The sequence below is a fragment of the Apaloderma vittatum genome, unplaced genomic scaffold, assembly GCF_000703405.1.
Source record: "Apaloderma vittatum isolate BGI_N311 unplaced genomic scaffold, ASM70340v1 scaffold8151, whole genome shotgun sequence".
NCBI lineage: Eukaryota > Metazoa > Chordata > Aves > Trogoniformes > Trogonidae > Apaloderma > Apaloderma vittatum.
Window position 1 is genome coordinate 24,222 of NW_009698466.1, and position 11,666 is coordinate 35,887.

Here is an 11,666-nt window from a genome sequence, read left to right on the forward strand (position 1 = left end):
AGCGAGCTGTGCGCCGGAGACAGAGAAGACCCCTCTAAGAATTCTGCCCCTGGATTGTTTGGGTTTTTTTAGACTGAAGAAAGGTAAAAACAACACCACCACCACAAAAAGGGGGAAATCCTTGAGAGCTTTATTCTCCTCCTGGCTGCTCCCCCGAGACAGAAATGTGATTTTTTTATGTTTACGAAGTTGCAGCCCTTTCCGTGAGTTCCAGGTGCCCGAGGACTTTGGAAGGAGTGAGAGGCAGAGTTAATGAGGTGAGAAGGAAAAAAAAAAAACACATTTGTTGTAACAGATCAGACTGAAACATCTGCAGGGCACGGGCACCTGCGTCAAGTTGGGAAATGCAGTTTTTGTAATTTGTCTCCTCTGCAGAAAAAGAGGGGGGAGAAATAAGAAAGCTGGAGAGAAGGGAGAGATGAATAGCTGAAGATTTGGACTAGTCTAAAGATTTATCTTTTTTTTTTTTTCCCCCTTCTTCTCAAGCAGTTACACAAACCTCTTGGAGAGGAGGGTGAAAAAAAAGAATAAAAAAAAAAAAGAGTGAAGCAGCGAATGAAGTCTTGCCGTGTGCAGGGTTAAATGGAAACACACAATCAGACCATAACTCAGGGTGTAATTCAAGCCATACGGTTTGTCTGTCTGTTGACTCCAAAGGTTGTATCAAGGCTTGGCGAGGGAGGGGACTGAGAGGGGATAATCCAAACTTTGTCGTGATTCATAAACCACTCCTTTGCAATTGGGATAATAGATCTCTCTCTCGCGACCGCTCGCTAAACTTCAGAGCTAACCGTAGCTCATGCTCTTTCTCCTTTCAGGTTGTTCATCTCCAAGGAGGAGCGATACTCAAGCTGCAGGGAAATAACGTTGTGCAGAAAATTAGGAAGGCTTTTCTACTTCTTTTTTTTTTCTTTTTTTTTTCCTTTGGAGAAGCTGATTTACTTCGGCGACTGGGAGAAAATGAAGCCGAGCCTGCGATTTTTCTTAGCTGGTTTTCTCTCTTTGATTCTGCAGACGGGGCTGTGCCATGGGATAAAATGGATGTAAGTACCCGGTTATCTCTCTGCATTTTTAAAGTCTTTGTAGGCATTGCTGGTCTCTTTACCCATTTTTGCCACTACTGAAAAACCGTTTAAAGAGCAGCGAGTGCTGCGTTTCTCCAGGCATTCATCGGTTTCGAGTGTGTGTACTAGGAGCTTGTGCTAACAATACGTCTCCATCTTCTTTCCAAAATATGCATGATTTAAGGCTTGCTTCTTTTTTTTTTTTTTTTCTCTCCTTCTCATTGATACTGGGAGGAAAGGCACACACACTTGAACGCTCACATGAGCCACTTAATGAAGTTTCTAGCGTTAGGCTCCTGCTGGGAAACTCTCCCACCGGGACCGCTGGTCGTGCTGAGCAGGAGCTGAGAGCACTAGGGACGGGCAGCTGAGATAATGCCTCCAATCTCCAACCACAGGGGATGCTTGACAGATAACACAGGGGTTTTTTTCCAAAGACCTTTTAACCTTCAGATTTCAGGAAGGGTGTTAAAAATGAGGAGGGAAGGAGGGTGAAGAAATACCAGGCGGTGCGGCAAAATCTGGATTGAGTTTCCTCGGAGGTAATGTCAATGCAAACAAAGTGAAAACATCGCTATCTCATTTCTTTGCTTAAGCAAGCAATCAATTAGTTGCTTACTGCAAAATAAACAAACAAGCCCCTCCGGCACCCATCTGGTTTCATGTCCTCGATGAGTGATCTGTCTTTTCTACTTGGGTTTGAAGATGTGCGCAGAATAAATAAGGGGATGTGGGCCAGCCTCAAATGAGTATCTTCCGTAAAAGAAAAGCACAATTACATGCAATGCCAGGAAGAGTCCCTCGTGTGGGGTATAGTGTGTCGAGGTGAGGATCTTGGGGTTAGATGGGAAAATCAAGATGAGAGGTTCCTGGTTTTTTCCTCCTTCCGTGCTACGTCTAATTCCCATCCCACTGTCCCAGTCATCGTCATCTGAGGCTCTCCCCACACCACCTTTTGTAAAGTCTCTCTTAAATATGGACATCTTAGAATCATAGAAACGTAGACTGGTTAAGGTTGGAAGGGATCTTGAAGATCATCTAGATCCAACCCCACTGCTGTGGGCAGGGACACCTCTCTCCCACCAGCCCAGGTTGCTCCAAGCCCCGTCCAACCTGTCCTTGAACGCTTCCAGGGATGGGGCATCCGCAGCTTCTCTGGGTAACCTGTGCCAGTGCCTCACCACACTCAGGGTGTGGAACTTCTTCCTTACTTCTGATCTATATCTACCCTCTTCAGGTTAAGAGGTCTTGTTGGAGTCAGTGTTTTTCACTACCCTGCATGGGGTCATGGGGAAGAGGACCTTCCAGATGGCAATTCATGCTCTCCAAAGAGAGGCATCCAACACAAATGTCAAGAGATGTCCTCATGGACTGCAAGGAGCTGGTTGAGACCACACAACCAACTTTTATGGGCATAAGGAGAAGCAGGGTGAATCCCTCCGTAGGGTGTTTAAGTGCACGTGCTCAGGCAGGAGGAGTAGTCAACTACTTTAGGACATCATCTCTCTCATTACTCCACCTTGGAAGCAGAAGACAGTTAAGATCTGATTTGCTGTACACCACCATGGCTTTATACCTTGTAGTAGTCACCACAGCTAAATTACACAGCCTGGCTATTTCTTTTTGCCTGCTTCCTCGAGGATTTAGGCTCTCAGCACCTCACACAGGGTGGGCATCTCCTCTCTGCGGGATCTTTAGCAACGTGCCCATGGGCTGGCAGAGCCTGGGCTCGTTTGCAACTTTTATTTCTATGGAGCACAGAAATAAAACTGTTCTGCAGCATCCTGATTCTGCAGGGCACCTTGATTTACAGACCTATCTCCAAGTGGAGGGACTCACTCGTACCCTTGGCGTTAGGGTCCCACTTAAGCAAGATGCTAAACCTGCAATGAGGGCCCTGGGTTCCTCCAAGGGGCAGGGGTGAGATGAGTTTCAGAGGGAACCTGATAGCCAGGTGACAAGCTGTAGACACAAAAAGAAGGCGGGACGAGGTTTTCTAATAGCTTTGTTGGCAGAAGCAGCCTTTTGGCTGGTAAGCAGTTAAGCTGCAAGCGTTGTTTTTGGGGATGGGGGTGTAGAGAAGCGGCTGGAAGAGAAGACACCATGGTTGCTGCTCCTCCCCTTCCCAGCAGACACGTTCCCTCTATCGGGAAAAGAAGAAGCGAAGTGGGGAAGATGAAAGCTGGGATTATAGTGGCATTTGAAGCATGCACCGCATCCAGATGTGCCAGGGGGTCTTCCCTCACACCTGCTTAAAACCTGGCAGAGACCTGTGCTCCCTGTCCCAGGGCTGGGATGCTGCCAGTTGAGATTTCACAAAATTCTGCCTTTTTTTTTGCCTTTTTTTTTTTTTTTGGTTAGGTTTTGTTTTGTTTTCATTTGCTGTTTCTCCTTCCTTCCCCACCCTTGGTTTCCTATGGAAACACGGGCCAATTTTCCCACCCTCCCCTTCACTCTCTTCTCCATGCCGCGGCGGTGCTGCCGTCCTTGGGTCTTGGGGACCATTCTTGGATAAACTTTTGGTGAACAAGAGATCGATGCTACCAAGCAACACCTCAGAGCTGCAATCCCAGCCCTGAAGAAACGTGCTGGGTGCTGCACAACCAAACCCTGCCCGTTCCCCTTCAGGGACAGGGAAAAGAGGGGGGAAAAAAGGACAGGACGAAGAGCGAGGGAAGTGCTACAAGATGTTTTTTTGGTCCACCCGCTGCGCCGTTGTTGTAGGCACGGTGCCAGAGGAGAGCTTCAAAGAGGGTTTGGGAGGGGAGGGAGAAGATAAGGAGGTTGAGTTTTACCAGCCTGAATAAGAGGGAGAGACTGATACGAAAGGCGATAGGGAAATTCAATTTCGATTTGTCGCGTGATGTAATCGCAAAGGGAGAGCAGGGGAGAAGAAAAATGCTTTTCAGCCATTTAGGACTTCCTGCAACACAAATAACCCCTGCAAATTAGCAAAAGCGAGGAGAAGGTAAAAAGGAGCGATTCGTTTTGCTTTATTTGGCTTATTTTTACAAGTTCTCTGGTGCAGATCCCCAGCTGTTGTAAGGGCACCGTGCCCTTCCCTGCCACAGAGGCTGAGCATCCCATAAACTTGCTTTTGCTGCTGGAGAAACTTCCTACTTTAGCCTCTTCTATCTGAGCTCCGGGGAGCTTCTTGGGTGTGAAATCAGGTTATGGACAGATCTTTGCAGGACAAGGGCTGTCCTGGAGAGGCAGCCTTTCCATTCAGAGCACACGAGCCCCTTAGCCTTATTTTTGCATGCTGCTTTTTGCAAACACTTTCTCATCCTTATTTTTTTGTGTTATTTTGTGGTCCTCAGAGCTTCTTTTCCATCATAGAGGCCAGAGAGGTGAGGCAGCTATCTTCTTCAATAGGAGACGTCTTAGGGCCAATCATGTAGGAACTCTTACCGCCTTACCCATCTCCTTTTGCACCCCCTTCAGCTTTCCCAAGGGAGCTTGGGTTTGGCCGAGCAGGTTGCTGAAGAAAGAGCTGAAAAATTCATGGGCACTAGAGGGAGCTGCAGCCAGATGTGCACAGAAGTCTGCAGATGTTGGGATATCTGAGCACAGAGTGTCTTTTGAAGTACTTCTGCATCTCCAGAGGTTTACATCTCCTCTGCCCAAGTGCCAAGACACAGACTGAGTGTAACCTTCAACACAAGAATGGTTGTAAAGAGAAGAAGTGGCCTCAGGTTGCTCCAGGGACAGTTTAGACTGGATATTAGGAAAAATTTCTGTACTGAAAGAATGATGAGACGTTGGAACAGGCTGCAGTGGTGGAGTCCCCATCCCTAGAGGTGTTCAAAAAACGTGTAGATGTGGCCCTTGGGGACATGATTTAGTGGTTGTGTTGGGTTGACCATTGGACTTGATGATCTTAGAGGTCTTTTCCAACCTTCTTGATTCTATGATTCTATGAAATGCAGCAAGTTTGTTTTTTTTTTTTTTAAACTGCATGGCTTGCAGGACCAGCCCATGACAGCAGGTGGTGGAGGCAGGAATCCCATCATTTTTAGGTGGAGCTAGGTCACTTTGGGAAGTCCCTGCCTGTCTTTGTGGCTGCCTGGACATGCCCCATGCTCTCTGCAGCCATCCCCACCTGAGCACCATTCCCAGCTACGAGATCATCTTCGATGCACGATTCCCATGGTTAAACCACAGCCCTTCAGGAGGAAAAAGGTGACTTAGCCACGTGAACCCAGGATGTCCCCTCACACCACAGCTCACCAACCTCAAGCAGTCCTTCTGCAGCCAGCAGAAGGCAGGGGAGAAAAATGGAAAGATTTTTTTGCACTTCCTGGCAGACCGTGCTTCTCTCCCTCCATCTGGGGTTTGGTGGGGTTGCTGGGACACCGAGGAGACCGTCTGCCTGGCAAAGGGGCTGCTAGATGAGCTGCTGTGAAAGACCTGCAGGAGGGGAGCAGGCTGGGGGCGAGGAAGATGGTGGCGGAGGGGGGATCACGACACGAATATGGCTTTGAAGTTTGCTCTTCACTCAGTAGGCAGCTCGGGAAAACTTGACAAAGCTCCACGGCCTTCCTCAGTGAGCCAACTCGCTGCTGGCATTGACTTCAGTCAAGCTTGGGCTAGGAGTCAATGGCCTTGTGCCCACCACTGCCAGTGCTGGATTTGGCACCGTATCTGAAAGCAGCTCTTATTTTAAGCTTTTTACTTCACAGTTGTGTTTTTTTTTTCCCCACTCCTCTCCCTCTTCCTTCTCTTCTTTTTTTTTTTTTTTTTTTCCTGCTGTATAAACCCTGCTTCTCTGTTTGAAAAGGCTTTGCAGAACCAGTGGAAGCATTTACTGGGGAACATGGTGGCTTTCCCAGTGCTTGTGGTCCCCGGACCAGGATTGAAGTGGGACAGAGTAGCAAGGACAAGGGCTGCCTCTGACTACCAGAAGCTTAGACAAGGTTGTTAGTCCTGCAAGCCTTTTACACTTAAAAACCTGAAAAAAACAAGGCTTCTTCAGATTAACAACCTTCCATGAGGTTGAGTGCAAAGACAAATCCCAACCTATGACTTTTTTTTTAAAGTTTAACACTTCACTCTCCAAGGCCTTGTAATTTTGCCTAAATCTTTTTTGTTTCATCCAAATCCCCGCAAGACTAAGGGATTTAAGAGTAGGCATAAAACAAAAAAACAAAAGGAAATGCTTTTGCAGAAAGCAAAGCAAAGAGTTTGGAGCAGAAGTTCACGGTTGCACCTACAGTCCCTCCGTGAGACCTTCTCGAGGCACATCACCCAAGGGAGGATGGAGAGATGTCCTCTGGAGAGAGCTCACATCAGAAAGAGAGGAGATTTAAGGGTGTTTTAAAGGGTACCAAGTGCTTCACTGCTCAGTTCTGGGAGTTTTTCTCCTTTTGACTTGACCATGAGCAACGTCCTACTCACAGTGGTCCTTGCGGACCAAATGATGTATGGGTTTTCACTGATAATCTGCTCCCATCTGAAGGTACTTCTCCTATGAATAGTCTTCTCATGGAGCCCGGATCTGCAGGGATGGGCCCATACCTCTCAGAGCACCTAACACTGTAGAGCATTCATGTTTTCAAATGAATTTATTAACTGCCTGAGATAATTAAAAGAGTAAACGAAAGTCATGATCCCTTCATGAATCATATTTCCTCTGTAATTACATTTATGGGTTTCTGTCAGTATCCATAACTTCAATTGAAAGCCCTGCTGTGCTATACATAAAGCAGAAGGTGTTTGGTTTGGGGCCTGTTTATTTAAAGGGATGGGTCAAATATGTGTATTTTTAAAAAAAAAACCCGACCAACCACCCCTGAGTTATCCTCAGCTTTCTGGAGAATGAAGGGCGGGGCAGGAGAGTCAAGGGAGGAGAGCAAGACGTTAGCAGGAGGAAACAGTGAAAAGCAGGATTTATGGGGTGGCAGCAGGTAAAACCCGCATGTGCTGCTTCTCAGATGAAAGGTGTGAGTCCGAAGAAAGATGATTATCAGGGATATTTTTCCCCAGACTGAAGACTAAAGGCTGTTCTGCCAACTACTCCCCTGAAGGCTGCTTTACTCAGGCTGGCTGTGCCCCTTTGGCTCCAGTTTCCTTCCCAGTGCTGGTGTTCAACAGAGACTGGATGGAGATGGGATAGAGACCCATCACCAAATCCCACCATCCCACCCAAGACTCTTCTAGGGGAGGGTGATTTCCTCTTCAATGTCCCCCAAATGGACTTTTTTCCCCATCAATGTCCTTTGCTGATGATGAGCATCCCTCCCCAGTGCTGCCAGAAGTTGGGGAGGGTTGGTGCCTTTCCATGAGGAGGGTGGAGAAGACATTTCTGGATGTAGGACAGAGACTGAGCAAACCTGGGCTGTCAGGGCATGGACTAGATGACCTAATAGGCCTCTCACATTCCTGATCTGTGATTTATAAATGCACTTTTCGGTCTCGACAAGCGACTCCAGTAACTGTGAGTTTTCTTTTCCATCTCCATTACCTTTTACATTTTCCTCCCAACGCTTGGAGATGTTTCCAATTATAGGTTCTCACAAGCAAAGGCATGAAGTTCGGGCCTGGGAGATGTTCAGAAAACACCTTTCTGAGTCTTGTATTTTTACTCTTGGCGGGCTCCCTGGAGCTCGGCTCATTCGGCACGAAGCAGCCACTGCTGCCATTTACTGAGTTCCCTCCAACGGGGCCACAGTCCTTCCTCTCTTGACTGCCTGGCAGGTATTTTTCCCTCTTCCACAAAGCAAATTTCTATCTTATTGCATTATAAACCTAGTTCTCTGATGGTGGTCGTTTCAGGCCTTCTAGAATGACACAATCTTGTTGCACCATGTCCCTTTTTTTCACAACGGCGATGAGTTTCAGGCTGAACTCATCTCTCATCCTGACTTGCAGGTGGTTATTCCTGCTTTGCAGGTGGTTATTCCCGCTGTTCCCTACTTGTCTGTAATGGTGAGATGCAGGTACCTCAATGTAGCCTTCCATGTCCTTTAAAGATGTCAAAGACTTTTACCCAGGGTTAGAAAATGTGGTGCAAGACCTGGGATATACGTGCATCCAGGTGGAACTTTCCAAGGCCTCTAAAGTGTCCCCTGGCACCTGTGATTATAAAACTGGTGCCCCATTGTTACAGCATTTCTCAGAGACCTGGAACATTCCTAATTTCTGTGAAGGCTGTGAAACTCTCTCGTTTCGTCTGCCTCCCCCTTACTTGCTTGTTTTGCTGCTGGGACATACCGTGCTGGAGCATTTATCATTTTCACTCTGTTAGTGACGAGCTGCTTTGGCCTCTTGCCCGATTTGCATTTCAGCCCATTCCTGAGAGTTGCTGATAGGCTTTCTGGGATGAGTTTTCACAGGTTCCTGGTGCCAAGTGCTGGGGGCTGGACTCCTCTCACTCAGCTCTGTGCTTATACAGTCCAGATGTCGGTGTCCAGAGCTTGGTGCCTGGATTTCCCTCTATAGACAGTGCAGAAAATGAGCACTTTTAGGGCGTGATGCTATCCTATCGTAGACCTCATCAGGCTAATTACTACCTAGATGTGGCTTTTTCCTTCCATGGGCTGAAGAGGGATCACCATGAGGTCACTGTAAAGGATTTTGGTCAGCTGACATTCTTTCTGTTCAAAATCTCATGCCTCTACTTTCAAGGACATGAGGTATCTAAGAGACCTGAACACCCAGGCTATCGCCAACAGGTTTTGTCTCCACCAGCTCAGGTCCAGCATTATTTGCATCTAAGGCAGGGTGAGCATCCCTCTGGAGGTGCCCCTGTACAGAGCTGCATGCGTAACAGCATGCAAGGGACCAAGGTGAACCACAAGGCAGAATTTCTGATAATCAAATACTCCTCTTTTTCCTTTCCCATGAAATTCACTGGCCAAAATTTCTGTTCACTGTATATTTAAAGAACTTCTTTAAATATACGTATGATGTACATATTTACACAGCCAGGAGAGTGGTGGTTTCCCTTCCAAATTCAGCACTGATTATCCAGTGCCAAAAATGCCGAACTCCAGCCGCCTGGGAGCTTGTCAGTGCAGATCTACTCAGCCCTAGCAAGGATGGGGTGAGCAGTTCTGTGCAGCCCAGAGAGAGCTCCAACATATACAGCAGCTGGTTCAAGCCAGCTTTGAGGGAGCTGGTGAAACATTGATATGTTTTCCTGAAATTTGGAGATCAGACCTAATATCCCGATCTTGGTTAGGGCTCCGTTTTAGCTCCGTTTCCATCTCGTTTAACTTCTGAAGGGCATGGATGTTGCAGCAGTAAAGTGAAATGCACCCAGAAATGTGTCCGCTAATAAGCCAAACCGACCAGGATGGCTCAGGATGAAGCTGAAAGGCATCACATTTAACAAGGAGAGAAGGAAATATGTGTTAAGGCAGTCGTGTTGCCAGGATCAGATGCCAGTTACTGATGCAGCCAGCTAGAAAGTTGTTTTATGGGAATGAATAACATTTATGACTACCCTAAGCAGGTCATAAAGACAGAAAGAGAGTTACACTGCAGGCTTCTGCTGATCACTGTGGGTGCTTGGGGGAGAAGATCCCTGTACAGTGTTGTAGAATCACAGAATTGCCTAGTTTGGGAAAGACCTTTAAGATCGTCAAGTCCAACCATCAATCCAACATTGACAAGTCCTCAACTAAACTATGGCCCTAAGCACTGTGTCTACATGACTCTTAAATACCTCCAGGGACAAGGACTCTACCACTGCCCTGGGCAACCTGTTCCAGTGCCTGAGAACCCTTTCAGTAATGCAATTCTTAATAATATCCAACCTAAACCTCCCCTGGTGCAACTTGAGGCCATTTCCTCTTGTCCTATCACTTGTTACTTAGTTCAACAGAGTTATCCTCACCTCTCCATAACCTCCTTTCAGCAACAGGGTCTCCCCTCAGCCTCCTTTTCTCCAGGCTGAAATGATGCACAGCGGCATTTATTTTTTTCTCTTTTGCCTGGAAACGTTGGCAGTCACACACTGGAAGAACCAATGGGCTCTTTGGGGTGTTATGGTTTCTTCTGTGGTACTCTGCGTGCTGGTGCTAGTGGATTCCTTCTCAGTTTTGACAGTGGTGCTCTTTCTGCAAATGCTCTCATCGGGCTTCTGCACAACATTTTCAGAGACTAGAGAAACAGACTTATCTATATGCAACAGGGATGGAATTGCTGGGGGCCCTTTGCATTAACTCTAAGGGAAAGCATCTGGTTTTCAAACTTGGTGGCTTTTCCCTAGGCGTCGCAGGGGATTTTCTTCATAATTAATTACATGACATTTAGCATAATCCTGAGAGAGTGTGTGAGACGGATGCTGAATGCAAAACACTGATAACACCAACTTCACTTTTTTTTTTTTTTCTTTCCCCCTGAATACCACGGTCTTGGAAGATCCAGCTTTCTGTTATCATGGAACTGATGGGTCATTTTTCACTCTGTTGGGAGGTCCGTCATCTTCATTCTTCAGCAAAAAGCTTCCCAGAAGGATTTACATATTCAGTCAATTTGGCATATGCCCCAGGAGCTTTGTCCAGGCTCTGCTAGATGATGGAGAGAAATGTGCACTTCTAGAGGGTGTTTCTTTCTTAAACATTTCTTCAGATGAGATAAATCACTCTTCATAGTTGCCCATCTTTCTCACCAGTTTAACCTAAGCACCTATTTACAGGTAGCTAAGATTAAATCAGATGAACACAGGCCAAAGCGTGAACTGGAGATAGTGAAGAAATTAATGTTGACTTCAAGACTGTCGTTTTTTGTGGGTCTTAATGCCTTTTTTTTGCATGTGCTTGTCTCCTCAGAGCTCTGTCCAAGACTCCTTCGGCTTTGGCCCTGAATCAAACCCAGCACTGCAAGCAGCTTGAAGGCTTGGTGGTTTCCCAGGTGCAGCTGTGCCGCAGCAACCTGGAGCTGATGCAGACCATCATCCAGGCAGCACGGGAAGTGATAAAGACCTGCCGTAAAACTTTCTCAGACATGAGGTGGAACTGCTCCTCCATTGAGCTGGCTCCCAACTACCTGCTGGATTTAGAAAGAGGTAAATAGCACTGCTGGCTCAGCTGAGGACATGTGTAGAGGAGATGTATGTGTGCTGGGGCTGGGAAGGATCTTGCTTCCAGGGGGGATGTGGAGGGACTGCACAGCCCGGTCGTCCTGTTCTCTGAGATCACGTTCATCATTACGGTGCCAGTCACTTCCAGGAGCTCTTGAGTCCAAGACTCGGTCTCCCACAGCTCTTACAAAACATGCCACCAGTCTGGTCTGCTCGTCTCATTAGGAGTCACGCTGGACTTGCTCACAACCATGGAGCTGCTGTTCAGGGCGTGCAGACTTGTCAAGCAGCACACGCTACATGTGAGGCTGCACAGTCAGCTTCCATGGGTCAAACAGCCTCGTGTGCTTGTGCTGTAGCTCTGTAGCCTCCAGCCACTTCCCCTAGCTCCATGCATGCCAGCTCCATGACCTGCTGGCAAGCAGCATCCAGCACAGGGGCCAAAAGAGGCAGAAGAGTCCATGGAGGGGGCTGCTTCATGTGCTGCAAGAGTAGATCACACCATGTTGAACAAGTTGCACGTGTCCATGTGTCTCCTTGCCCTTGGTGGGAGGTTGCCTCCTGCTGCAGAGCTC

The 11,666-nt window shown here is 47.4% G+C and overlaps 1 protein-coding gene across 1 annotated transcript in view; it reads left to right on the top strand.

The window, feature by feature from the left end:
• The first annotated feature begins 922 nt into the window (after positions 1 to 922).
• Positions 923 to 11,666, top strand: part of WNT11 (wingless-type MMTV integration site family, member 11) — a 25,050-nt gene continuing 14,306 nt past the window's right edge. Inside the window, exons 1-2 of the mRNA XM_009878020.1 lie at positions 923 to 1,043; positions 10,841 to 11,076. Of these exons, the coding sequence (XP_009876322.1) occupies positions 961 to 1,043; positions 10,841 to 11,076 (319 nt within the window). The 5' untranslated portion in view covers positions 923 to 960. The remainder of the gene's footprint in view (positions 1,044 to 10,840; positions 11,077 to 11,666) is intronic.